The sequence below is a fragment of the Leucopleurus acutus genome (genome assembly GCF_964270905.1).
Source record: "Leucopleurus acutus genome assembly, chromosome: 13".
NCBI lineage: Eukaryota > Metazoa > Chordata > Mammalia > Artiodactyla > Delphinidae > Leucopleurus > Leucopleurus acutus.
In genome coordinates, this window is record NC_139155.1 from 89178332 (window position 1) to 89205945 (window position 27614).

A 27614-nucleotide genomic window follows, 5' to 3' on the forward strand; every position below is an offset into this window, starting at 1 on the left:
GCAGGCTGTGTTCACGCCGCCAACCCCAGTCCTCTCCCTGCGCTCCGACCGAAGCCCGAGCCTCAGCTCCCAGCCCCGCCCGCCCCGGGGGGGGGGGGGGGGGTGAGCAGATAAGCCTCTCGGGCTGGTGAGTGCCGGTCGGCCCCGATCCTCTGTGCGGGAATCTCCCCGCTTTGCCTTCCGCACCCCTGTTGCTCTCCTCCACGTTTTCGAAGCTTTCCCCCTCCGCCATCCGCAGTGTCCGCCCTGCTCCTCCCTGCACCTCCGTGGTGCCGGTCCCGCACCTATTCTTTTGTCTCTGTTTATTCTTTTTTCTTTTGCCCTACCCAGGTACGTGGGGAGTTTCTTGCCTTTTGGGAGGTCTGAGGTCTTCTGCCAGCGTTCAGTAGGTGTTCTGTAGGAGTTGTTCCACATGTAGATGTATTTCTGGTGTATCTGTGGGGACAAAGGTGATCTCCGTGTCTTACTCTTCCGCCATCTTCCCCGCCGTCTCCAAAGTATCCGTTTTTAATTCATTTTTTATTGCGTAAAATATACATGCAGTTTATCATTTTAACGCTTTTTAAGCATATAGTTCAGGGGCATTAAGTACATTCATGTTGTTGTGCAGCCATCCCCACCATCCATCTCCAGAACTTCTCCGTCTTCCCAAACTGAAGCTGTCCGCATTAAACCCCAGCTCCCCACTCCCCTCTCCAGGCCCCTGGCACCCGTCATCCTCTTTAGTTAGGAATAGATTTTGAATATTACAGTAATAGGACTGTGCCCTGTCCATTATTCTGGTATCTCGATTCTTTTCACTTCTGCTAGGGATCTTTCCATATCAATGCCAGAGTAGTGCCTCGTGTGGTAACTGTTTACAGGATGAGTGACCGTCAGTCCTTGCATACATCAGTCCTGAAATCAAGCACCGCCTGCCTGTGCCGTACTTGGTTCACCCCTCCCTGCTGGTGGAAACGCCAGCCGCTCCTGGGGTTTTACTGTTACAGCAGTGCTGCTTTAAGCCTTCTGTGCTCACTGAGGGGAGTATATCCACCGCGTAAATCCCTGACTGTGCAATTGATTTTTAAATTTCAGATTTAAATTTTTTTAAATTTATTTTATTGCTAAATTAGTGCCTAGAATGATTATAGCAGTTTTGGGGGGGGTTTGTTTTCATATTGTTTTTCTCTGTGGTGTGTGAATGTAACTGTCTTCACGCCCTGCCGTCGCTGGCTGTCATCCATCTTAATTCTGTGAGTCTGATAGATAGGAAAAGATGGTATCTGTTTGGTTTAACCTACATATTTTAATTATAGGTGTTAACTGAGTAACTTTTCACAGGTTTTGTGGCCTTTTTATTCCCCTGCTGTGAACCCCTTCCATAGCCTTTACTTTTCTCCTGGCTGGCTGGCTTTTCTCTCCTGTTTTGTGTTAGCTCTGTATCACCAGAGTTACCAACAGTTTCCTTTTTGTCTTTTAATCTGCCCCACTGGGAATTTATTTCATTCTGGGGAGCATATAGCTAGACACAACACAACCCACTAAATCACACATCTTTTTGCACTAGTTCAAGGGCCCCTTTATTATACACTCAATCCCAGCTGTACATGCTCTGTTAGTGCATGGTTGTCTGTTCGGTTCCATCGATCTCTTAGGAGAGGTGATTTTTACATACTCAGGTATAACTTTTAATGATGCCTTGGAGTGTGTTTATTGATGTGGACAGATACTAGTATGTTAAATTTTTAAGCAGTATATAAAATATTTAAAACACTATTCATAAGTAGTACTTAGAAATCTGTGTATATACCATCCCATTTCTGGTGTGTGTTTGTTTGTGCTCTTAATTCAAAACAAAGAGAAATCAGAAGTCTTGAATTGAATCATGCCGTCATTTCCGTGGTAACAACAGACTTCAAGACATTGTTTAGATAACAGTAATTTTTTCAAGTTAATGATCCTGCCAAGTTTACAGGTCCAACAAGAGTTTGAAAAGGAAAGGGGAACAAAAATCAACCCATGTTTGTTGAGCCTCTGTTATATTCAGGGCGCTTTGGGATGTGAATTAGAAGCCTGTCTCTTATTCCGTGACCAGTCGCATTCGTGTGCTTGGCATCTGCCCATGGACATTTCCACCAGGTCAGCCCTGCGGGGCACAGAGCAGCTCTGAGCAAGAGGGTGAGGGTGCTGGGCCCCCAGGACAGCAGAGGCGGCCCAGGGCAGGGTCCGTAGAGTGCTTGGGGACAGAGCAGGGTCTTGGGGAACCATGGTCATTTGGAGAGGTGACGGGGGCGAGGGCACTCTGGGGCCAAAGACCCACAAGCTGCGGAGGCAGGGGAAGCCTGCGCAGGCAGCAGTGATTGGCCCAACCCCGCACTGAATGAAGGGTCTGTGGAGGAAGGGGCAGAACCAGCACGGCCATGGGGACAGGTCTGGGAGAGGCTGAACCGCTGCAGTACGTTTCCACGGAAGAATGTGGATACGGCGGCAACAGCACTCTGAGCGGGCACAGCTGATTAGAGGGCAGGAGAGGGTCATCTGGAAAGAGGCCTCAGCAGTCAGATCTGGGCGACTGCCCTGCCTGCGAGGTCGGCTGGGGAGACTCTGGCTCGATGTGCACTGGTAGACATTTGCAAATGCGGTTTTAGAGGATGCGTTTCAAAGTCTGATTTCAAACGTATAATATATCTTGAGTCCTTTATATAATTATCCCATTTAGTGGTTAATGTAGTGTTACTTCAGAAATAAGATTTTATTTTAAAATGTATGTTAGTCTGCTTTTGAGCAATTTATTTTCCCACAGCAGGAAATAATAGTTGCTAGTTTGTGTGCTAATTTGTTGACAAATACTTTATTGTGATCAAAGACTGATCAGTATTGTTTCCCACTGTTACCAAAATAAGGGGCACAAGTTTTTAAATACTCTTTTTTTTTTTATTTACTTATTTTATTTATTTTTGGCTGCGTTGGGTCTTCGTTGCTGCACGCGGGCTTTCTCTAGTTGCGGCGAGCGGGGGCTGCTCTTCGTTGTGGTGCGTGGGCTTCTCATTGCGGTGGCTTCTCTTGTTACGGAACACGGGCTCTAGGCACGTGGGATTCAATAGCTGTGGCCTGTGGGCTCAGTAGTTGTGGCTCAGGGACTCTAGAGTGCAGGCTCAGTAGTTGTGGCGCACCGGCTTAGTTGCTCCGCAGCACGTGGGATCTTCCCGGACCAGGGCTCAAACCCGTGTCCCCTGCACTGGCAGGCGGATTCCTAACCACTGTGCCACCAGGGAAGCCCTTAAATACTCTTATAAATGACTAATCTTTCTCATGCTCCTTCCTGATTTTGCCAGTCATGACTCAGACCAACCTATGTGTTCTTCTACCCCGTGATGATCTGTGCTCTGATCATTTTTGCTGGAGTATTAACATTCCATCCCCAGAAGGCCACTTTGCTTGTTGGACACTGGTTGCCGCACGGCTCTGTTGCTGTGTCCCCCGCGGGCATCACAGGCAGCTCCTCACGGGTCACCCTCTGCAGAGCCTCAGCCAGGCGCCTTCAGAAACTAGACAAGGGAGGTGTGGGGCTGCAGGGAGGGTGTTGACTCAGCAGTGACTTGGTCTTGGGGTTTTCGTATAATTTATAGTACAAATTAGCAGGGCCATTGACTCCTTCCGGATGTGCACTGTGCAGTATGGCCACCAGCCACACGTGGCAATTTCAGCTTAACTCAATTAAAATTGAGGATTCAGGTCCTTGATCACACTGGCCACATCTCAAGCGCTCAGTAGCCGCACATGGCTGGTAGCTAACTGCAGTGGGGGGCAGTGCAGAAACAGTACGTTTCCATCACTGCAGCCAGGTCTAGATTACAGAGCTAGCTGGGTATTTAAATCTCTTTTCCAGTCGTTTGAAAGCCTGGATTGCTGCATCAGTCAGGGCCCTGATTACACGTGCTAGAAAACCACCCGACTGCCCCCAAATGACTTAAGCAAGTCCAGTAACTAGTTGGGTTCACTTTCTGAGTTGTGAGGGGGGCGCAGCGTGCTTGGGGCTCACGTATGTCTCGAGGGTTCCTCTGCAGGCTCAGCCTCCTGGGCGGGCTGAGCTCCGCAGCTCTGCTCCCTCCGGCCCCTGTCTCAGTGCCTCACTCCGCAGCCCCGCCCCGCTCAGCCTGGTCTTGAATCTGTTGACCTGGGCCAGACTCGGGTCATGTGCTTCTCCCTCAACGTAGCAAGGTGGCTGGGGAGAGCAGAATGTTCTGGTCTGTCTTCTGCTTCAGCTGGAGATCTTCATCCGGAATTCACGCACTGAGAGGGCAGGAAGGGCCATTGTCCACATCAACGGTGTTCTTGCAAGTAGGGGAGAGGGTGCCGGGCTGCAGAGAGAGCAGGGGGCCACCGCGCTTTCCTGAACAGCCCAAGTGATGTTTTCCTGAAATAGTTCTGTGGCTCATGTCGTTAATATCCACGAACCACCCCTCTGTGTTGTTGAGTCCGTGCCCCCCTGCGCCAGCTGTGCACCCAGGAACGCCTTGGGTGTAGTTGAAGAGGCCAGAACACACGCCTGTCCTGACGTGTCCCAGGTGCTGGCCGCTCCCCGAGCCTGGACATAACAGAAGCCCTGCCTCTGAGCAGCCCTGGAGGCCCGGGCAGGCCAGGCCCTTCGGCTTGTGTTTGGGTAGAGCTCCTGCATCCAGCCGTCCTGTCTGGCAGTGCAGGCGGCCTGCAAGTCTCTTCAGCCTCACCCTGCATGAAGGGCGTGACCCGCGCCTGCTTCCCCCAGGTGCGGTCGGTCACGTCACGAGAGCCGCCGCCCTGCGTGGTGGGACGCGTCATGAGGTTGCTTGGTTTCAGAAGTGGAGCCGTGTTGGGGAGAGCGTACATCTCAGGACCCCGAGACGTGCTGGCACAGACAGCCTGCCCCTGGGGTCACCATTGTTGGGGGGCTGCCCCTGGGCGTGTGGGATTGGTTATCCTTTTTTTTTTCTTATTCTCAAGTCTAACTGCCGGGTTTTTTTTTAATATCCTCTTAGTACTTTTAGGCTGAAGAAAACAGTGAGGTCGTCACAATGCATCATCTTAATTCAGCCCAGCCAAGGCCCCCCACCTCAGTTGCTTGCTGATTTTCACTTTAATGGTGAAGGGTAATCAATCATTTTATTGGAATAAATAGACCCCATGACCTAATTACGAGTTATATTTTGAATATATATATATATTTTTTTAATTTCATTTATTTATTTATTTTTGGCTGTGCTGGGTCTTCTTTTCTGTGCGTGGGCTTTCTCTAGTTGTGGCGAGCGGGGGCCACTCTTCATCGCGGTGCGCGGGCCTCTCACTGCCGCGGCCTCTCTTGTTGCGGAGCACAAGCTCCAGACGCGCAGGCTCAGTAGTTGTGGCTCACGGGCCCAGCCGCTCCACAGCATGTGGGATCTTCCCGGACCGGGGCACGAACCCGTGTCCCCCGCATTGGCAGGCAGACGCTCAACCACTGCGCCACCAGGGAAGCCCTATTTTGAATATATTGATTCACTTATTCCCTCGCTTCAAAATGAAGTACTAAACTATAACCACAGTGGTGAAATAAGTATTCCTAATGACGGGCGTTAGTTAGGATAAAGGCAAAAGAAGCAGTAATAAAGTTCAGAGGTACAAATTATCAGGTTGGCAATAATGTATAAATAGGAATTCATCTAATAAGCTGCCACTCACCCTCTCCTGTTGTCCTGGACTGGCCGCCTGCAGTGTGCCTCGTCCACCTGGTTCTTATTCTTTGCAGACGTCCATCATGGGGGGCGTGTTTTCCCATCTCTCCCCCGTTTACTGCAGCACTAATCATCACTAATTAGTACCGTGGTTCTGTCCTCATGTGCAGGAACGGAGAACCCTGAGGGAGAAAGACAGCCATTCTGTGTTTCTCCTCACTCAACAAACCACTTAGATAAGGGATGGAAACCATGTCTCAGTTCTCCTAAAATAGACTCTCTCTGCTTCTCCGGGGAAAATCTCTGCAGCAGCCCTGACTGCCCTGTGGCTCCTGGGGCCGTGACCACTAACTCGCCGTTGCTGGAGGCCTCGTGCATCCGGTGTGGAAGTGCTCACTGGCGCCTCTTACCCCTACTTCTGTCTCCTTGTTCGTGCAATGTATATATTCCTAATTTAGAGTCCACAGTTACTGGGATTTTTTAAATGCACTAAAAGCTGGTTCTTGCAGCCGAGCGGCAACAGGGTTCTCTACTAGGCACCACGGCTGGCGGCACAGCCAGCACTTCCCTTCCGCCAGCCTTTAAAGTTAGAAAGGCCACTACATTTTATTTATTTTAGTCTTAACATGTCATTTTGTATATAAGTTTATGGAGTGCCGGAGTGGGAGTTAGGTGTTCTTAGAAGTAAAGGTTCATTTCTACATGTTAGAATTGTTTAACAACAACCAATTATTTTTAAATGCAACCCAAAAAATATTATTGCACTCAAAGAATTTGAAGTGAGAGAGACCTTTTTGATAGGAAGAACTGTCTCACGATGAACTGGCTTCCCTGGAGACAATTTAGGCAGAGCCTTAAAAATGAACTGGGCAGCGCTGACACGGAGGAGACGAGCGAAGCCAGCCAGGAGCGGCAGGCGGCCCGTGCGCCCCCCGTCCTGCAGTGGCCCCGGCTACAGAGAGCAAACTGCTTTGGGAACAGAGCGCACTGTTCTACTGTTCTTGAGCGATTCTCGGCCCTGCTGCCTCTCAGCTCACAAGGAAGGGAAGGTGTGAGAGACGGTGTTGTGAATGTAAACAGTAGGCAGGCAGAGCACTGCCCTCGGGTCGCAGCCCTGACCCGTAACCCAGGGTGGCATCCTCGTCCGGCCGCAGGAGCACCGCCAGGGCAAGAAGCGCAACTTTAGAAGAACCATTTGCACAAAGTGTTGTTTTCCCTCATCCAGTTGGCCTTGTCCAAATGGACCAGCGGAGAAGAGAGGGGAGGCCAGTCCTGCTAGAGCCCAGCACCCGGCAGCAGCCAGCGCCCACGTGGCCCACGAGACGGGGCCGGGCCACAGCCCCTGCCTGGGGTTGTTTTCCGTAAACCTTACAGCTGAATCCTCCGAGGCACAAAGTGACACATTGCAGATTTCTCGATATATCTCTGCATGTGGTATTTACTAGCTGTAGTTAAAATTCATGTAAATGAACTGAGGAAATGACCTTTCTCAGGACAAGGGGAAGGGCTGCAGGTGGGTGGCCACAGCTGCAAGTGTAAAATACCGGTGGTGGGTTTTTGGAGTTCTGGGTTTGTTGGGGTTTTTCATTTTTTCATCTTACAACGTGATGTGGACAAATGTTAACGTCAATAAAAATAGGATGTCACCACATCATTCTTTCAAGCTGGTTTGTACTGACTCGCTGCTGGGATGGACCATAGTGAGCCAGGAGTGCACCCTTCTGATGGCCATGCAGGCAGCTTATCATTCCTGTCATCGTAGAGTGCGATGTGGTCCTCAGGTGTGCGTCTCCAGCACTTTACAGTAAAGTCCCAGCGATGGGCGTGCTCTGGATGCCACAGCGCTGAGGGTGGTGGCTTCTTGATGTGTGTGCTGGTGTCCCACCGTGAGAGTTTAGCAGGCAGCGTCCTGAAGGCCTGTGCACTCTTCTGTGTGTCTGTCATGCTTGGGTAAAGAGTTTCTGAGGATGACTGATAACTTACTAAGTGCGGTACCGTGGTGTGGTGCGTTCACATGTGTGGAACACGGCTGACTTACACTGATGGGATTATCTTGTTTGTGATTCCCATTAGCGGCTTTATTCTTTTCTTTCAGTTTTACTGAGATATGATTGTGTCAATGGAAAAAAAGTGCACAACATGAGAGTTGTGAGTTAAGTTTTATTTGGGGCAACATGAGGATGATAGCCCAGGAGACAGCCTCTCAGGAGCGCCGAGGAACTGCTCCGCAGAGGTTGGGGGCCGGGGGTCAGTAGATAAGTGACTCTGGTCAGGGGCTGCGTGCAGTCAGACACACCTCTTGGCAGAAGGTGGCTGCTCGTCACGAGGAGCAGATGTCACCATTAATGATGTTAGTGCTTTTCTAGGCATGAGGAGCTGCAAGAAATTAGGCCCATAAAGTCTTCTGAAACTCTACCTGAAGGCCTGTTCTGCCAGGTTTTCCCAGAGCACCGAGGGCCTCCTTCCTGATCTCCACCCAGAGCTCCTTTCAGGGGGTGTCAGAGGTCAGCGACGGCAGTGGCCAGTGTCTTCATCCTTGTAGAGCAGATGGCGAGTGACAGTTTTCTGGTTAGCAGCTGACACACAGCATTGTGTGTTCAAGGTACACAGCATGATCTCACTTACGTATAGAACAAAATAACTACCACAGTAAGTTAGTAGGAGTTAGGAGTTAACATCCATCCCCTCACACAGGTACAAAGAAAGAAGGAGAGAAATGTATTTTCCTTGTGACAAAGAGTTTTTTAAAAATCAAAGAGGAACCTCTTTTGGTTCAGGCAGAGCAGAGGTTCATCAAAACGCGATACTAGAGGAATCTCCTTTTCGGTGGAAGGTCACAATTATTTACGAAAGAGCAAGCGGGGCTCTTTTCCTAACACAGTGCCCTTCGCGCCGCGTTCCTTTCGTCAAATCCAGCTGCCGCAGCGCAGCAGGCTTTGGGGGGGACCCTGCACGGGAAGGCTCGGCCGGGAGAGGTGGGCATTCAGCTCTTGACTTCGAAGGAGCCGTCATTCTCCCTAAGATGCCAGGGCAGGGTTTTTAGCACCACAGAGGGAGGCGTGGTCCGCTCTAGGAGGTGTTGGTTTGTTACTGGTGAGAGGGCCCCAAAGTCGGAAGCTTATAAACATACATTTTTAAGTGTCGCATTTTCCCTGTTAACATCCAGACGTTTGCTTCTGTTCCCAGGAAGCCAGTACTGTGTCCTGCCCGCTACTGGCCGGAGGCAGACCTCTGCCCACTTTAGACATTAAGCCTCCGGAAGGGCGCTCAAGCAAAAGCAAAGACCCGCCGAGAGAAGAAGAGAGAGAGAGGAGAAAGAGAAAGCACAAAAAACGGTCTCGAACAAGATCACGCTCTCCCAGGCGCCATTCGCCATCCAAGTCCAGGCCTAGACCCCACTCGAAAGCAAAGCATTGTCTTCCCAGTGCCTATCGGACAGCACGGCGCTCGAGGTGGGTGTGCAAGGCGCCCTCGCGGCCGTGCATCTGGTGTGGGTGCAGACCCCCGCACCTGCTCACCAGCAGAGCTGGGTGGGGCCTCCCTAGACCAGCTCCCCGTAAGCACAGACCCACACACCTGCGTGTGTGGGTGAGAGATGCGCCCTGCCAACCCAATAAGGTCTTTTCAAAATATTTTTTTAACCTGACTTTCTAAGGTTCATCAGCTAGGTATTTACGTTTTAACAGGTCTTAGAAGCAAGCCTAGCATATCGGCTGAAATGTGTGGAAGATCCACAGGTTGGGGGTCTTTTGCTTGGTGTGAACGAGCAGGCTTTCCCAGGCTGACTCCTTGTGAACGTGCAGATGGCGAAGCAGGAGGATTTGTACTTCGGCTGTGTTCAGCTTCCCTGGCACAGCACCTGCAAGTGCACATAAAGGAGGGAGCACAGTGGCACACATCTGTTTTCTCGACTAATTTGCTTCTCCAAACCTCTCACCCACAGTCACTGTTCAACCCAAAACCACCTTTACAAGGAGCCAGCTTTTGAGGAAGCAGCTTAACATTTCAGGCAACAGAAGTAATAAACATGAAAACCTGTAAGCATCACAGAATTTGCTGCTTAGTAAAGCAGGTATTTTTCTTTTTCTTAAAGCACCTGGCTTGCAGGAGGTTCAGGAAAGCAAATTTTTAATTTTAAAACTTACTTCATGCCTTGTGATTTATTACTGAACGTTGATTGGACTTCTCTCAGTTTCTCTTTAGCACAGCACTTGTACTGATCTAGTTCTTCTTCTCCAGCTGCTGTTAGTTCTTTCCTTTCCGTGGGAAAAATGCAGGTGCCCTATACTTTTTATTTTTTAATGTTTAAAAAACAAGTGTACTTGTATACACATCTGCCTGTCTTAAATATATCTTAGAACAACAATGCTTTCTCTGTTTTTACCCAGACCAGACCTTAAAGGCTTGACAAGTATTTACACTTGTCTACAATGAAATTAGAATAAATTTGATCTTTGGCTCTCTGCATTTCTTTTTAATAAATTTATTTATTTATTTTTGGCTGCATTGGTCTTTGTTGCTGCACGCGGGCTTTCTCTAGTTGTGGTGAGCCGGGGCTACTCTTGGTTGAGGTGTGCGGGCTTCTCATTGCTGTGGCTTCTCTTGCTGTGGAGCACGGGCTCTAGGTGCACGGGCTTCAGCAGTTGTGGCGTGCAGGCTTCAGTAGTTGTGACTCGCAGGCTCTAGAGCACAGGCTCAGTAGTTGTGGCACACGGGCTTAGTTGCTCTGCGGCATGTGGGATCTTCCCGGACCGGGTCTCAAACCCGTGTCCCCTGCGTTGGCAGGTGGATTCTTAACCACTGTGCCACCAGGGAAGTCCCGCTTTCTGTGTTTTTGCTAGTTCTTTAGACGTTCCATCACTTCTCTCTCTCTCTCTCTCTCTCTCTCTCTCCCCCCCTCTCTCTCTCTCTCTCTCTCACACACACACACACACACACACACACACACAAACACACAGAGCTTGTTGTTGTTTAACTAAATGAACAACTTTGCTGACATATTTTCAGTTTTTGAAAGTCCCCAGAAACTTGTATGTATATATCAAAACTTCTTAAAGTTTCTTATTTGAAAAAATTTCTTACAACATTATATAGTGGAAATAAATAAATAGGCCTGTACAAGCCCTCTGAGTAATGACATACCCAGTAAAATTCTTCCTAGTTAGCCTTTATTCCAGGGCTCAAAGAGAAGAGAGTATAGTGCATTCGTAAACCCCCATCTAGGGGACTGGTAACTCTCAGGATTCCTTAGATTGTTTCCCAGGGTAAGAAATGAGCAGGTGTTCATGGTGAGTGCTCAGCGCATACAGTAGGTGCTGGTGTCTAGTACTGAAGTGAGCCTGTCTGGTCAGATTTGATGGCCACAGACCTTTCCCCCAGGTTGGTCTGTTCAGAACTGGAAGTGTTCGTGAAACACTTGGAATTTTAACTTGCTAGGATTTGTGGGATATTTATTGACTATCTATATATAATAGTAAGTCATTTTGTATGTTATTTTAATACATTTAAATTTTTTTATTTTAGAATAGATTTACAGATTTTATATTCAAGTATATTTTATATTGTTCTCATATATTCAGTGCTGACAACTGCAGGAAGCAAATTCCTAATCCTTAGTTTGTAACTTTCAGTTAAAAGAAAAAGTTAAGTTCAAAAAATTTTTAGTGTGAGTTCTGTGATGGCAAACCATCAATTTTACCTTAATTTGACCTATAGTTAAAATGTTTGTAAAAAGAGCTGAGTATTTTCATAACTCCCAAACATTTTTTTAAATCTCAGTAGTATCTGTGTGATACTTTTCGTTAATTTGAGTTAAATCAGCTGACTTAAGTTCACTAAATAAGTCAGATGTTTGATTTTGCAGTTTAGATAAAATGTCAAGGCAGAGTGCAACTTTATTATAAAATATTTTTAAAAAAATATTATAAAACCAAACCTTCAAAGTGTTTGTCCAGGAGTATTTGCCTTGACAGCTTATATGTGGCAGTGACGCTCCTTGAAATCAGACCACCTCTGAGCTCAGGGCCCAGAGGCGGGTTGCAGGTCTCTGATCGGAGGTACGGAGGAGAGACCAGCTGTCTCGTGGTGGGTCTCTGGGCCCTGGGGACATAAGTCGGATAAGTCACCTTCACCATTTAGAATCCTGCTTCAGCTCTTATTTCTGAGAAGAGTGAGTTTTATTTGATAATACTGCCTTTTTTCTTAAGCTGGTTACAGACCTGCTTTCTTAATCCAGGCTCACACTAATAATTTCTAGGGATCCAACTGGATTTATAAAATAAACTTATAAAATGAAAGAGGTTGGTATTCTTGGTGATATGAATTGTTTGAAGTATAAAAAAAAGAAATTTAAATTTTAACCAAAATATTGAAGTTGCTAATGATACTGTCATAATTTTCTCTTTAACTATCTGTCTTTCCAGATAGACTAACCCATGACAGACATAATGTCTGCATAGGATATATAAGACTTGTTTCTTGGGCCTGACACAACTTAATCAATTGTTTTAAAAAGACTACCGCCAGCTCCAAGTAAAATGACTTTTGTTAATATTTCTTTCTACTTGTTGTAGGATATTACAGTTGAAATATATTTTCTCTTGTATATTAAATTACTGAAATCCTGTATAAAATGTAGAAAGTTAAGATTAAAAAGCTTTTATGTCATAAGTAATTTTTATGTTAATATGTTAATGCTCGTATGGTTGAAGTCCCATTTATCAAATATGTCTAAATTATAGATGACTCTGGCTCTCCAAAGGTGAATTTGTCATAGGAAAATTTTTAGTTTTGGAAATCAGTCTTTTGCTTCTCAGAAAGCACAGTGATTACCGAAAGACAGTATTTGGTGTCTTTTAAATCAACACTGATTAAAGTATAAGACTTCTTTCTCTGTTGTTTTCTGCTTTTATATCACATTAGGTTTTATACCTTAATGGATGAAGATGTACTCATGCAATTCACTGCCTAAAATTAAAATCCACTTGTAACAGTGTAGGTATTTTAAAACAAAGCTCGATGAGACTAAAGCTTGAAATTCAGCTTGTTTGCAAGGCTTTTGATGAGATCGCCTGCAGCGTCGTGTAGTTGGTTAGTTGGTGGGGGGTTGGTTTCGCTTGTCCTGAGGTTGGGGGGATTCTGGGTGGAACTCTGCAGCCCCGCGGTGTGAGGTGCTCTATGTGGAGGAGGGCCAGGGGCCCCCCGTGTGGCTTCCAGAGGTCAGGCTCCCTCAGGGCTTTCACTCGGGGAGGGGCCTGGGAGCTAGGGGTTAATGTGACTTTTGCAAGTGCTCTATTTAATGCTCAAAAAGAACTCAGGCGGGCAAAATTGGGGTCGTATTTTAGTTTGAAATTTGTAATTCCTTACGTTCTCCCCCTGATAAAACTGCGTAGCAAACCGGTGAGGGTGGTTGGTTTAATCTCCTGATCCAGGCCCTTAAAGGAGGATGGGGTGCTTGACGTTCCCCCAGGCGCTGGTTCACGTGCTGGTGTCCAGGAAGTGAGTCGTAACCCCAGGCAGAGCCGTGGCCACCGTGTTGGTAACAGTGCTGCGGGGAGAAGCTGTCCCCGCAGGAGGGGAGGAAGGGTTTGCGGGTGAAGTCGGGTCCACAGGTCAAGCTTGAGAAGAACTAAAACCGGGAGCCTCTTGCTTGTTCAGCGTGGTTGGTACCAGATCCTTGCCGCCAGGACCCCAGCCTGGTTGGTACCAGATCCTTGCTGCTTGTTCAGTTCCGTGAGGACCTGTGAGTAGTGAAGTAACAGGAATGGAGGAAGTGGGTTCCTGAAATGGTTAAACACTGGTGGAAAGAAGCTGTTTATAAATATCGCTGTCATTCAGATGAGAAGTCTCCTTATGACCTCTTTGAAAGCAAACCATTATGATCATTTAAGAAAAAAAATCTGAGTTGCATCATGCTTGAAAATTTTTAATTCAGACTATTTCATTTTCTTTATGAGAAGTTCTCCGGTCACGTTATACAGATGATTTACTTACAAAATGGACTTCCTGTTCCTTGCACTGTGCCATGGTAGCAATATTCAGACCCTACTTAACAGAATAAAAGCATTGGAGCTTCTTTAATTAAAATAAAACCTAAGCGTCATCTGGTGTAGCTCATGGCCCTCCGTTCTGAGATGGGCTTTTCCCGGGTAACTTGGAATCTACTGGTAACAGGCACCTCACTTCAAAGAAAGCACCAGTGGCCACTGCAAAGTGGTATTGTATGTCAAAGTTAGGGATTTGCAGACAGTAAAAACTCATTTATTTTCCTGATTATTGAGCTTATCGTAGAAGCCTGTGTTTAAGCGTTCCGTAGGCGCTATGGCTTTGATTGAGCAGAGCTTTTTTCGGGGCTCTAGCACCACGCAGCCCAGCACGTGTCATTCTGAACGTTAAGTGTGTGCCTCCGTGCCACAGACCCACGGCCTCCCAGGGATGCTGAGCCCGGAGCCTTGTCAGGGTAGCTCAGCAGTGGCGGCAGCACAGCAAGGCATTTATCGGGCAGCCTCCACCACGAACAGATTTGACTCCTGGAGCTCTTTTGAGGGAAAGCCCGGTAAAATGTCAAGGTGTCTGACTGACCTCACCTTTGTAATCGTTACTTAAATCTTAGGAAAGCTCTGGAAACAAAAATCACAACCGTTGTATAAGCTGAAAAGCAGTTGTGTCAGAGGAGCCCCAGGGCCGAGGCGCGTTTCTCCCGGAGCAGGTCATTCCGTGGCTGCGGTGTTTTTCAGGAGTGACTCAGCGTTCCCCCTGTGACACAGAGGGTGGAATGTGATACAAGCTGATCTTTGCAACAACGGTGTGCGTTGTTGGGGGTTTTACTGTGACTTAAAATGATTCCGTGTAGAACTTCTTTAGATGACAAAATCAAAACCTCTTCTGTATATCGTTTTTTGAGTGGGTTGTCATAGAAACAGAACGGAAAGAAATTCCCCCCCCCCCCCAGATTTCTGCTTATTTCAGGTCTCCCCAAAACAGTAATTTCACTGAATGGACAAAAAACTAAAATAAGAGTCCTAAACCCATTGTTAAAGGGCCGTCCGTTAGGACCGTGACCCCGTGGGTGAGGGTCTCGAGTTGGAGTTCTGCGTGCTGCTGTCTGGGGCACGGTTGCCATGTGTGGGTCACGGCACTGCACGAATAGAATAGTCCTCTTCCAGGCACAGGAAAGGGAAGAAAAAATATTAGACATCTCATAAACAAATGGTTTAGCCAGAACTTTCATGGGAACGGCACGGTCCGAATTGGATTGAAGGTTCAGGCTTCCTGCCAGCGGGCCTGCAGCCTGTTCCTCATGCGGAGAGGCCATAAGATGAGTGCAAACAAGAGAGGTTTCCAGGGGGTCCTCGAACTTCATCACGTGTCATTTTCTTCCTCTTGCCAGTGTTCAGAACAAGTGGAAACAGCTCACTTGGACCTTGTTGCCTTTGCTTACCTAATCTTGACAGCAATACCAGTGAACTGAACGTGTTTTAGGGAGACCAGATGGGCAAAGGCAAGAGAAAGGAAGAGCAGCAGCGGGCCTGCGTCCGCCAGGAACCGCAGGGACCCAGTGGGCGGGAGCTGGCTCCTGCTGGCTGTCCGCACCAGCAGCCCACGGCTCCAGCCTCAGCACGAGTTGGGCCCCACTTAGAAGCTTAGCATTGGTGTGATGAGCGTTCTGCCTCCGAGCCTGGATCCAGTTCCGGGTCAGCAGAGTAGGGAGGCTGGGGGTGGGCCTTGAAAGGACAGGCAGGGACCCACCACGCCCCACGGGCTCAGGCCAGGGCTGGCCTCCGTCTCAGCAGTGGAGGTGCTCCCCTGCCCACCCCACACAGGACTGAAATGCCTGCTTTCCTCTGCCAGGTCCCGGTCCCGGTCCCCTCGGAGACGAGCACACTCCCCCGAGAGACGGCGGGAGGACAGGAGTGTCCCCACTGCCTACCGAATGAGTAACAGCCCTGGAGTCAGCAGGAAGCGGACCCGGTCCAGGTAGGCGGTGGAGCTTTCGCAGACACGGGACCTGCGCTGGAAGGTGGGGCTCCCACGTCTCCGGCACAGAGCTGTCCGGAGCCGGGGAGCAGCTGCTTTGGCCGATCCCGAGTCATCCTGGCAGCGTTCTCACTGCTCTGGAGCTCAGAAGCAGAGGGTGCTTGCCTGTGCTGTCTGTCTTTGCAGGTGGTTGGCCCTGCTGGGAGCTCTTGGGGTCACATTTCCCCCAAGCCTAGCTGCCCCTAGACCCCCACATGCAGCTCCTTACCCTTCACGTGTTGAGCAGGGAAAGGAGTGGAGGGGCGACCGACAAGGAGAATCTGAAGTTCAGATTTCAGGTGGATCCCTCCTGCTGCCCAGGTGGCCACGCCTCGGCTGCAGCTCCCAGGAGAGTGCTGCAGGGTCCTCGTGGGGTCTGAGAGCAGGGAGAGGGCCCGTCCTCTGGCCCCTTGACCTCTAGGAGAGACCTGTCTAGTTGAGGAGAGTGAGGGAGGCTGGTTCCCATGTCGCCGTCACCCCCAGTCTGGGCCTTGGACGCCCAGCAAGCCAGGGCCCCTGCCCCCGCTCCCAGGAAGAGCGCTCCGGGGCTGACCTTTGCCACCAGAGGCCCTGGCACCACCACTGCCTTGAGGAGACACAGGGCCCAAGCCAGGAGCGTGTCCAGTGGGCCAGTGGGCGTGTCCCTCTCAGCTGAGGGGCGCCGTCTGGGGATCGCCCCGTCCAGCCTGGGTGATGCCACCTGAATGCTTTTTGTCACTTGGCTTCTGTATTTCCATTCTCTCTGAAAATGAGGGCTTCCCATTTTTTGTGTCCCTGCACTGGAGTTAAGGCAGGCCCCGGCTCTGGTAGGTAGACAAGGAGCATTGCTGGCCCGGTGACCAAGGCACCCAGAAAAGGGCAAGACGCCATTGTTGCCCATCGTAGTCTCAGACTTCATGATGCCATGCTGCTGAGTGTCAGGACACCCGGGGTTCCAGAACCTTCCAGGGTCTTCCAGAGGACAAATCTGCATTTCAGGTGTCCACCATTCTTGGACAAATGAACCCAGCCATCACCCAAACCTGCCTCAGAGACGCCCCTCCATCAGCAGACATCCTCAACAGGAGCAGTTTTTTTTTTTTTTTTTTAACATCTTTATTGGAGTGTAGTTGCTTTACAATGTTGTGTTAGTTTCTGCTGTATAGCAAAGGGAATCAGCTACATGTGTACATGCAGGAGCAGTTCTGAAAGGCATTTCTAACTGAAAAACGTTCCTGCAGTCTGGCTAGTTATGCAATAGTTCCATTAAATGATAAAATGTCATCTCTTTCTTAAAACAGAAAAATCAGGAAAGGAGCTGTAAAACTGATATATTTCAGTGAAGCCTTCATGTACAGACTCAACTCCGTCTGTTTATAAATTTCATTTTGTGCCTTGGAACTCCCACGCTAAGCATACGTGACTGTTGCAGGATAAAATGATGAAAATTGAAGTCCATTTTAAATTTTATTCCTTATGCAAGTAATTGACATTTGAAATTTATCGTCACCCTTGGTATATGTAAAGGGCATGGTCTAAAATTAATTCCTTGGAGCCGAAGATCTCTCCTAACAGAAGAGTTCTTGCTTTGCCCTCAAATTAACCTTTGCATTAAAAGAGCTATCACTAGAGAAGATGGTGATTATATTAGGATTCATCAGAGCTTGTGCTATCATCAGAACTTCAGTAAGTCAGATAAAAGAAGTTAAGATTCAACTTACTGCAGGGCCTAGCTACCCTGCCCTGATAGATGGGATCAAGCCTGTGACCTGACTCAGGGGTCGTGGACAGTGGTGGACTCAGGAGGAACCCAGTAGAGGTGAACATGTGCACGATTACTGGTCGATTTCCTGGGCTTGGTTATAAACCCAGAGTTTCTGTAGGCCAGGAATACATTCTGTTAGCAGGCGAGTTTCGTTACCCCAGCAGTCAGGCTGTCCCCTCCGTCCTTCTCCTCGGAGTAGCTTCAGGGTCTCTGCTTCAGTGTGGCAGCAGGTGACTAATCCGTCCACCAAGTCAGGGTCACTTTAATCCCGTCAGGTCACCCAAACTGAGGGGAAGTGCCTCCTGCCAGATTTGAAGGATTATTTCTACAGGCTGATCACCGAGTGCTTCTTTCACTGACTTTTTTTCTATTTTATTTTTTTTAACTTAACATTTTTTTTAATTAATTAATTTATTATTTTTGACTGCGTTGGTTCTTCATTGCTGCGCACGGGCTTTCTCTAGTTGCAGCGAGTGGGGGCTGCTCTTCGTTGCGGTGTGTGGGCTTCTCACTGCGGTGGCCTCTCTTTTTGCGGAGCACGGGCTCTAGAGTGCAGGCTCAGTAGCTGTGGCTCGCAGGCTTAGTAGTTGGGGCGCACGGGCTTAGTTGCTCCACAGCATGTGGGACCTTCCTGGACCAGGGCTCAAACCCACGTCCCCTGCATTGGCAGGCAGATTCTTAACCACTGTGCCCCTGACTTCTATTTTTGAAAAACTTTTAACTTACTAGAAAGTTTTTAACTTACTACTTAAAAACACCCATCTGCATATAACTTGTAGCGTGATTCAGTGTTAACGTTTTGCCACATTTGCTTTCCTTTCTCTCTCCTCCTCTTCCTCCCTCCCTCATGCCCTCCTGAGAGTGTATATTTCATGACTTTGACAAGCCCAGGTCACCTGTATCATTGAAGGTCCCACACTCTGGATTTGTCTTACTGTGTCCTTTTGGCTGTGTTCATGTTAAGTATTTTTAGCAAGAATACTCTATAGTGATGTTGTGTAACTTCCCATTGCATCACACCAGGAGGCACACAAGTGTCCCTTTGTCCCATTGCCAGTGACACTGAGTTTGATCACTTGGTTAAGGTTGTGTCTGCTGTGTAATCATACCTTTTCCTCTTTGAACTAACAAGTCATCTGTGGGGTGGCACTGGAACAATGTGAGTGTCCTGTGGCCAGCAGCTTTCTCCTCATTTCTTCTCTAAACACCCCCCTTTGTTTTAGTATCACTGTGGACTTTGGGTTTGGGGATTTGTTTTTTATTTGTTGTGCAACAATCCGTTGCCATTATATTCTATTTGATGGTAACATTGTCTCACATTTGGCCCCATTGTTCTTTGAGTACTTTGTCACTTTTGGCCCAGGATATTCCAGGCTTAGCTTGTGCTTTCCCTGCCCCAGACCTGGGGTCAGCTGTTTCTCCTAGGAATCCTGGTTCCTTTTAGCGTTTGGAGATCCAGATCTGGGCAGAGTGAATATTTTTAAAAGTAAAATTCATGAAAATGTTTAGCCAAATCATATTACAGTACACTCCAACAGGAAGTCCCGGTTACTTTATGACAGTAAATAGTATGTGATTGGTTAGGGTGGGGGGCAGGGTTTAGCATTGAATCCCTACAGCTCAGCGTTCACCGAGCACATCAGCAAACGCTTGTTGAGTGAGTGAATGGGAATATGCTGCTGTTCTGTGGTTCTTGTATCATACAGGAAGTGTTATTAATTCAGTGTAGATTATGACAATTGAAAGATGCATATCATAATTCTCTAGAGCAACCACTAAAAATAAAAAGGTTAAAAATCCAATAGAGACAGTTAAAGAGAACCATAAAAATGCTTTATTAATGCAAAACAAAGCAGAAAAGTGGGGAAGAGGAGGAAAAAGAACAAATGGACAGCTAGAAAACAAGAAGATTGTTAACACCATCCATACAAATAATTACATTAAATGTAAGCAGACTAAAAACTCTAGTTAAAAAGCAGAGATTTTAGACTGCATTAAAAAGCAAAACTTAATACTAAGCTGCTTATAAGAGATACTTTAAATATACAAATAGGTTAAGATCTAAAAGATACCGTACAGTGCTAATAAGAAGAAAGGTGGTGTGGCCGTATTAACAGGAGACCATGCAGACTTGAAAAAGTGGTGCTAGAGATAAAGAAGGCAGTTTCATAATGATGAAGGGGCCAGCTCTTCATGAGGACATAATGTTTTCAATGTGTGCATTGAATAAAAGAGCTTTAAAATACTTGAAACAAAACTGACAGAACTAAAGGGAAAGGCAGGCAGTAGAACACTACAGATGCAGCAAATATGAACAGCACTGTTGACCAGCTAAACACTACCACCTGCAGTGAAGCATGCACACTCTCGTGACATGCACGTGGGTCAGTCAGCAGGCTAAATCATTCCCTGTAACACTGAATTAGTCCCAGCACATTCCAAAAGACTCAGATGATACAGAGTATGTCTTCTTACACATAAAAATCTGTAGAAAGGTATCTGGAAAGTCCCCAAATACTTGGAAGTTAACACATTTTAAATTACCCATAGGTCAAAGAAGAAATCACAAGAGAAAGTAGAAAATATGTTGAAATGAATGATAATGAAAATGTAACATAATCCTTCTGCAGCTGTACTCAGAAGGAAGTTAGTAGCTTTAAGTGTTTCTATTAGAAAAAAAAAAGAAAGGTCTAAAACCCAATCTTCTGTCTTAAGCTAGAAAAAGAAGAACAAATTAATCTCAAAGTAAATAGAGGCAAGGAAATAATAAAAGTAAGATCAGAAATCAACAAAATAGAAAACAGACTCACAGAGGAAAACAGTAAAAGCAAATGATGGTTCTTTGAAAATAATTTTAAAAATGATAAATCTTTTTTTAGATTGATCAAGAATGAAAGACCCTATAGACATTAAAAGGATAATAAGAAAATAAATCTCATTCCGGTTAATTTAACAGCATAGGTGAAATGGACAAATTCCTTGAAAGAAACAAACTACCAAATGGACAGCAGAAGAAATGGAAAATCTAAGTAGCTCCACATGTGCTAAATAAACTGAATTTATAATTTAAAACCTTTCCACAAAACTCCAGGCCCAGATGACTTTTATCAGTAGAGTCTAACATTCAAGAAAAAGGGGATAACCAATTTTATAGACACTTCAAAGGAAGTAGAAGAGAGAACACTTCCCAGTTCACCGCATGAGACCATCCTAAAGCAGATGGACAGTGTGTGCACATCTGTGTGGTGTGGAGTGTGGTGTGTTTTGTTGGGGGGGGGGGGTAGATGTGTGTGTACACGCATGTGTTTATTCATAAACTAATACTCTCAGGAAAATAAGTGCAAAAATCCTTAACAAAGTGTTAGCTGATTTGAGTCTAGCAATTAATTAAAAGGATAAAATACATCAGGACCAAATGGGGTTTGTCTCAGAAATGCAAGGTTCTTTAACATTCAAAAACCAGTCATTGTAATTCACAGTATTGACAGAATAAGTGAAGAAAATCATATGACATCTCAATAGATGCAGAAAAAATATTTGACACAATTCATCACCTGTTCATTAAAAAGAGAAAAGGGGGAAAAAAAACTTGGCAAAGCAGGAATAGAAGGAAATTTTCTCCATCTGGTAAAGGGCATCTTTATTTTTTTTTCTGGCCACACGCTGTGGCTTGTGGGATCTTAGTTCCCCAACCAGGGATTGAACCCGGGCCCTCAGCAGTGGAAGTGTGGAGTCCTAATCACTGGACCACCAGAGAATTCCCAAAGGACATCTTTGCAAAGCCTACAGCTAGCATCACACCTGCTGGTGCCTTCCCCCTGAGATCAGAGACAAGGCCAAGGTGTCTGCTCTGTAATAGAATTCATAGCCTCGACAGTAAGGCAAGAAAAAAGAAATAGAAGGCCTAAAGATTTCAAAGGAGAGCGTAAAACTGTGTCTTCTTATTAAGGAACCTCTAAGTTTATTTCTGTATACTAGCCTAGAAAAACCGAAAAATGAAGTTAAAAACAATACTAATTGGAACAGTATCAAAAAAACAAACTACTTACGGATAAATGTAAGGAAATGTGTATAAGATCTCTCTACACTGAAAATCACAAAACATTTCAGAGAAAATGTTTAGGAGAAACCTAAATAAATGGAGAGAAAGTCCATATTCGTGGACTGGAAGGCTCGGTGTCGTTCAGATGGCTTTTCTCCACAAAAGGATCTGTAGGCCCAATACGGTCCCAATCAGAACCGCCCTCGGCTTCTTGTGCCCTCGGCACACTGACTAGCAGTCAGAACAACCTTGAAAACTAAGTTGGAGACTCTCACTACCAATTCAGGACTTTACTAAGAGCCACAGGAGTCAGACGGCGCGCGCTGCACACCTTCAAGAGGTGAAGAGCCGAAACAGTGCAGGGGGGAAAAGTCGTCTTTCAGCAAAACTTGATTGAACAACCGGACATCAGAATGGAAGAAAAGCGACCTGTACCCCGAATACCAAGCTTAACTCAAGATAGATCACAGACCTAAACGTGAAAACTAGAACCATTCTGTTTTTGGAGAAAACAAGGAGAATACATTTATGAGGTGGCAGAGATTCCTGAGGATGTAGAAAACGCCACCATAAGAGAAAAAAATTATAAATTTGACTTCATTGAAATTCAAAACTTCATTCAAAAGGGACAGTTAAGAAAGTGCATCGGCAGGCAGACGGGGAGAGAGATTTGCAATGTGTATCTTTGACAGAGGCCTATGTCGGTTCCAAAAAGGCAACCCAATTAGAAAAGGGGCAGAGGGCTTGAAAGACATTTCATAACAGAATGTATTTCAGGTCCATTTCTCCATCGGCCTGGAAGGCTGTTGTCACTGAGCTGTGAAAGAGAGGAGCTTCGCGTCCCATAAGGAGGCCTCAGCGGGGCAGCCTCCTGGCCAAGCGCCTGCACTTTCCTACTGCTGGAGTGTTCATTGTGTCCCCGGGTGTCGCAGCTGTCTGTAAGCTTCCTGTGGTTGAACCAAGAAAGAAGGCACATGCAGATGTCTACAGAAGTTACGGTTCCATAAGAGATTTTGAGGAGATGCGGAAGGCCGGTATCTCTTAGAGTGCAAAGTTATTTTGGAATGGAAAGGATTTCTTTGGGTTGAGTTCCACAGGAGTTTGTCACATGCTTGTGTTTCGAAACTATGAACTATGCATATCTGGGCTAAGGAATAGTTTTCTCTTGATAAATAAACCACAAATACCTTGGTGGAAAAACAGAATATATTTAAATAGCCAGTGAAGGTAGCATATGAAAATGTGCTCAGCTTCCTTAGTCACCTGTCAGGGAAAATGCAGGTTAAAACCACAGTGAGGCGCTCTTTACACTGACAAGAATGGCTGGAAACAAGCAGACGGACATTACTAAGTATTGAAACGCTTGGGAAACAGTTTGGCGGGTTCCTACAGTGTTAAACATACACTGCTCCGTGGCCTGACCGTGCCAGTCCCAGGTGTTTACTCGCCATAAACATCTGACCACAGACGCAACTTGACTTGTAATTGCTAGAAACCGGAAACAGCCCAAATGTCTGTTAACAGAGGGAAGCCTCAACCACTGATGGCAGATTCATACGGTGCAACGCTACCCGGCCGCGAAAAGAACCCCCTCGTGACGAATCTCAGAGTCATCCTGCTTGAGCGGAAGAAGCCAGTCACAGAGGACTAGCACTGTGTGATCCGGTTTATCTGAGTTTCCATTTATGTGATAGAAATCAGAGCAGTGGGTATCTGGGATGGTGGGGCAGGGGATGCAGATGCCTGAGAGCATCAGTGGAAGAACCTTCTGGATGGTAGAGTGTTCCTGGTCGTGACGGGTCTGGGTTTCACCACGTCTGCCAAAACTCAGCAAATAGCACTTCAGACCTTTGCATTTCGCTGGATATAAAGCACACCTCAATTTAAAAAGCAAAAAGATGAGTTAATTCCTTAAGCGAACGCTTAGAAAGTTTTGTCATGAGATCAAGTTGTAGTGCAATTGCACGTGATCTGCAGTTCAGGATTGCTCACCTACCTTTAATTAATTCACGTAGGCAGCCGTAGGAACTTAGCCGGATTTGGGGCTGAAATCATTTGGGACGTATGTCACGTGCTACTAAATATTTATTGTTTTATTTGCTGCTGCTTTTGAAATCCTAGCCATGTGACAAAAAGTCACAAAACGTCTGCAGTGTAGGAAGTAGGCCTGTGGTGTGCACTTCCCGCTTCTGTGTACCCTGCACCGGGAACAGCCTCTTCTTTGTGGACCACTTCTCTTGCTCCTGTCCTGCACGTAGGCCAGCGCACCAGGGACACTTCCCACAGCTGAACTGAAGTTGCCCAGCTGCCACCACCCAGGGCCAGGTCCTTGTTGTTGAGACAGAGCCAGAAAGCCACGCCCTGCCCGGCGGGACGGTCAGCTTGCTTCGCTGGCCAGCAGCCTCCTGCACCAGGGGTCCGCGGGAGCCGCCCCAGGGAGGTGCCCCGACGAGTGGGGTGGGTGGGCGTGTAGACAGGCCCCGGGGTGTCTCCAGGTTGGGAAGGGCCTGTGAGCCACCTGAGTCCCGAGGAACCAGGAGGAGTGTGAGCTGTGCAGGCGGTGACCCAGGACGTCCGTGTTTAGAGCAGTGACGGCACGCAGGGAAGTGACAGCACCAGAAGCCCGTCGCCCACCCTCCGGCCGCGCTCTGAGGACGAGGGCGTGGGCATCGGGCGATGTCTCCCGAGGTCCAGTTCCCGTCCTGTCGCCCAGCTGCCCACAGCCAGGGATCCACCCTCTAGTGCTTTGCAGCAAGTCGCAGCCCGGGAGGAAGCGGGGAGCGACTAACTGAGACGGGGGCTGATGAAACCAGCGGTGACCTGTGCCTGCAGAGACTTTCCGGGAGACGGTCCCAGCAGGAGGGCGGCCTGCAGCCCAGGCGCCCGCGGGTTCTGAAGGGTGGGCAACCGTGGTCTCAGGAGAAGCGGGCAGGGACCTGCACCACAGCGCTTCCACCACCTACGCATACCCTCTTTCTTGCTGTGTTTCAGGGCCGTGGGGAGGGGGGGTCACAGGGCAGGGCGTGGAGTGGAGTGAGAGCTGCCTCTGGGCGGGAGGCGCTGGGCCCAGGCAGAGTGCGGGCTGCGGGGCTGGAGGGGGGAGGGGCTGGGGGTCGTTTCTGACGTGGAGTCACGGGCCTTGGCGACTCGGAGGACGCGAGGATGCGGGCAGCGAGGCGCGGCCGCGAGGGCGGTGGGAGAGCGGGTGGCCCCGGGGGCCGTCAGCCTCAGGCCACAAGGACACGCCGAGCGTCAGTGCTCGCAGTGCTGGGTTTTGATGATTTTCCACTTCTGGTTGGAAATTCCCATGAAGTCAGCGTAAATGAACAAGCAGTACAAACAGCGCTTGGTTACTTATCTTGGGTTATTTTAAATGCAGATAAAGTGCTGATGGTGTTTTAAACCCACAGGCATCTGACTGCAGGACTTCTGGCGAGAAGGTGGTCCACGTTTTACTTCTGCACGACTTTTATTTTGTTATATCCATCCGTTTCAAGTTAATTAAATGTGTATGGTTTTGAAAAGGAGTCGATGTGTATAGAAGGGTGGGTGAAATTGCTGAATTGTCCCGTGGAGAGCACCCAGAGCTCCTTCAGAGCCCGCGCTGTGCCTTTGTCTAAAACCACTTTCCTTCCAGAAGCCCCCACGAGAAGAAGAAGAAGCGGCGCTCGCGGTCGCGGACCAAGTCCAAGGCCGGCTCGCAGCCAGCCTCCCCGAGCAAGCAGGCCGCGCGCCGGCACTCGGCCAGCATCTCTCCTGTGGAGAGTCGGGGCTCCAGCCAGGAGCGCTCCAGGTAACCCCGCCCTGACCTCTGGGCCACGGGGGGGGGCACCGAGAAGGGGCGGGCTGGCAGACCCCCGGCCCCAGGCCCTGCGCCCCACCCCCCCCGGGTGTCACTCGGGCTCCAGATGAGTAGAGGGCGCACACGGAGGGGTGGGTCCAGAGGCCGCCCCGGGCCGCCCGCCCCGTGCTTGGGCAGGGGGAACCCTACGAGTGGGTGTGGGGCGGCCGCGTAGTGTGCCAGCGGCTGGTCCCAAACCAGTGTCTCTCCAGGCTCCCTGCCGGTAGTGCCTCGTGCTCACGTGGGCCGTATGACGTGGGAGCTGGGGAGCCCGGTGTGACCAAAGGAGGGGGTCGGGCACTGGACTCCGCGGTGACAGGGGCCCAGGACCCCCACCCACCCATCGCTCCCTCTCAGCCCGAGCGGGCAGGGGTGAACCCATCACTTCCTGACCACGCAGGCTGTGGGGATGTCGGCGTCCACGCTGATCGTCCCGCGGTCTCCCCGTGCCAGCGCAGGTGACCCCCGTTGCCTCGCTGCCCGTGGTTGTCGGGGGACATTTGCCAGACCTAGTCCTGTTTTGAAAAGCCGCCCGCCCACACCCACCCACCCAGAGCCTGGGCGGGGGTCGGGGGCAGGGGATCAGGTCCTCCATCGCGCCTGTAGACCCCCTGCTTCCACAAGTGTGCGTTACGGTGCTCCGATGCTGGTGGGTGAGTAGCAGAGGCCACAGCTCACTTGAGGTGGGTCAGAATCTAAGGTGCGGCTTCTTCAAAGGTAAAACGTGACTCAGTACAGGCCCCGACCACCACTCGTGTGTCGTGTCCACGGCCCCGAAAGTCCTCACGATGCACCAGAGGCGCCCACTCGGGTTGTGGTCAGGCTCTGGGAGTGTGGCGCCCGCTTCTGTGCTTTTGTCCTTTTCTTCTTTTTTTTTTTTTTTTTTTTTTTTTGCGGTACGCGGGCCTCTCACTGCTGTGGCCTCTCCCGTTGCGGAGCACAGGCTCCGGACGCGCAGGCTCAGCGGCCATGGCTCACGGGCCCAGCCGCTCCGCGGCATGTGGGATCCTCCCGGACCGGGGCACGACCCCGCGTCCCCTGCATCGGCAGGCGGACTCTCAACCACCGCGCCACCAGGGAAGCCCTATATCTTTGAGTAATGTTGCATTTTATGAAATATTTCAAACGTGTTACATAAAATATAAAAGTGAAATATATTTATAATGTTGATTTCTTTTTTAAGGATACTGGAAACAAGTAAAACAAAATGGCTTCTTAAAGTATTTTTTAAGCCTCTGACCTCTCTGTTTACTTGCGTTAGGGGAGTTTCTCAGGAAAAAGACGGTCAGATCTCCTCAGCAATTGTCTCTTCCGTGCAGAGCAAAATCACCCAGGTAAGGCGGGAGGGTCTCTTTCTTCCCATCTTCTCCTAAGGGGGCTGGTTTCCACTCCCTGTCCCCTTATCTTGTGGGTCCTGACGGGGGTCCCGGCTGGTCCCCTGGAGGCGGTGGTGTCAGCGTTGCCCAGGGCAGCTGGTCCCTGGGCCCCGCTTTCCGGTCAGCCCCGTCTCCTCCTTCCCGGCCAGGCCTGAGCGTCTCCTCCTGGGCCCTGAGCCTGCCTGGGTGTGTCCCCAGCCACCCAGCACGTTGCCCCCAGTTTCCTCGGTCTTCACCCGTTAACACGTTCACGAGCTACTTCCCTGTGTGGAGCGTCCCCTTCCTGAGACTTAGCGGGAGCCCTCAGGGATGCCCTCTTCTCCTCGCACAGGACCTCATGGCCAAAGTAAGAGCGATGCTCGCAGCTTCCAAAAACATGCAGACCAGTGCCTCCTGAGATCCGGCCGTGGGCGACTGGGCCTGGGGCCCCAGGAGCTGGCAGAGCAGAGAGCCCCGTCCTGCACAGACCATCCCGCTGGGGCTCCTGGACGGTTGGCGGGTTTTGTAAATTAATTTTTGATGACATTTTAGGTTTAAGATTTTTGACCAGCAGTCTCTTACCTGTATATTTGTAAATAATATCCTGTTTCTGTGAAAATGTATTATCAAATAAAATGGGAAGAAAACACCTTTTCTAGCTAGTCACCGTGGGCAGTTTCTTCCTTGTTTGGCTTGTGAGTTCATTACTGTTTGTCATCTGTCACTGGCCTCTAACACTTGCTGCGTGGGTGTCGCGCGGCATGGGGACAGCTGTAGGGGTCGCCTGTCCCGCTCCCCCAGCCCTGCACCGGGGCGCGAGGCCACAGCCATTTCAGCCCCCGCAAAGCAGGAGAGGCAGGTGGCAGGTTAAGAATCTGCCTTCCAAGGCAGGGGACGAGGGTTCGATCCCTGGTTGGGGAACTAAGATCCCACGTGCCGCGGGGCA

At 48.8% G+C, this 27614-nt stretch overlaps 1 protein-coding gene across 4 annotated transcripts in view; it reads left to right on the forward strand.

Moving 5' to 3' along the window:
- The window catches only part of SFSWAP (splicing factor SWAP), an 82434-nt gene extending 55137 nt beyond the window's left edge, over nucleotides 1-27297 (forward strand). For 3 of the 4 annotated variants that reach the window (XM_082853299.1, XM_082853301.1, XM_082853302.1), the window contains 5 exons: nucleotides 8859-9124; nucleotides 15522-15647; nucleotides 25110-25265; nucleotides 26575-26647; nucleotides 27021-27297. In XM_082853299.1, the coding sequence (XP_082709425.1) occupies nucleotides 8859-9124; nucleotides 15522-15647; nucleotides 25110-25265; nucleotides 26575-26647; nucleotides 27021-27086 (687 nt within the window). In that variant the 3' untranslated portion in view covers nucleotides 27087-27297. The remainder of the gene's footprint in view (nucleotides 1-8858; nucleotides 9125-15521; nucleotides 15648-25109; nucleotides 25266-26574; nucleotides 26648-27020) is intronic. The other variant, XM_082853300.1, reaches the window with a different exon arrangement.
- Nucleotides 27298-27614: the final 317 nt, after the last annotated feature.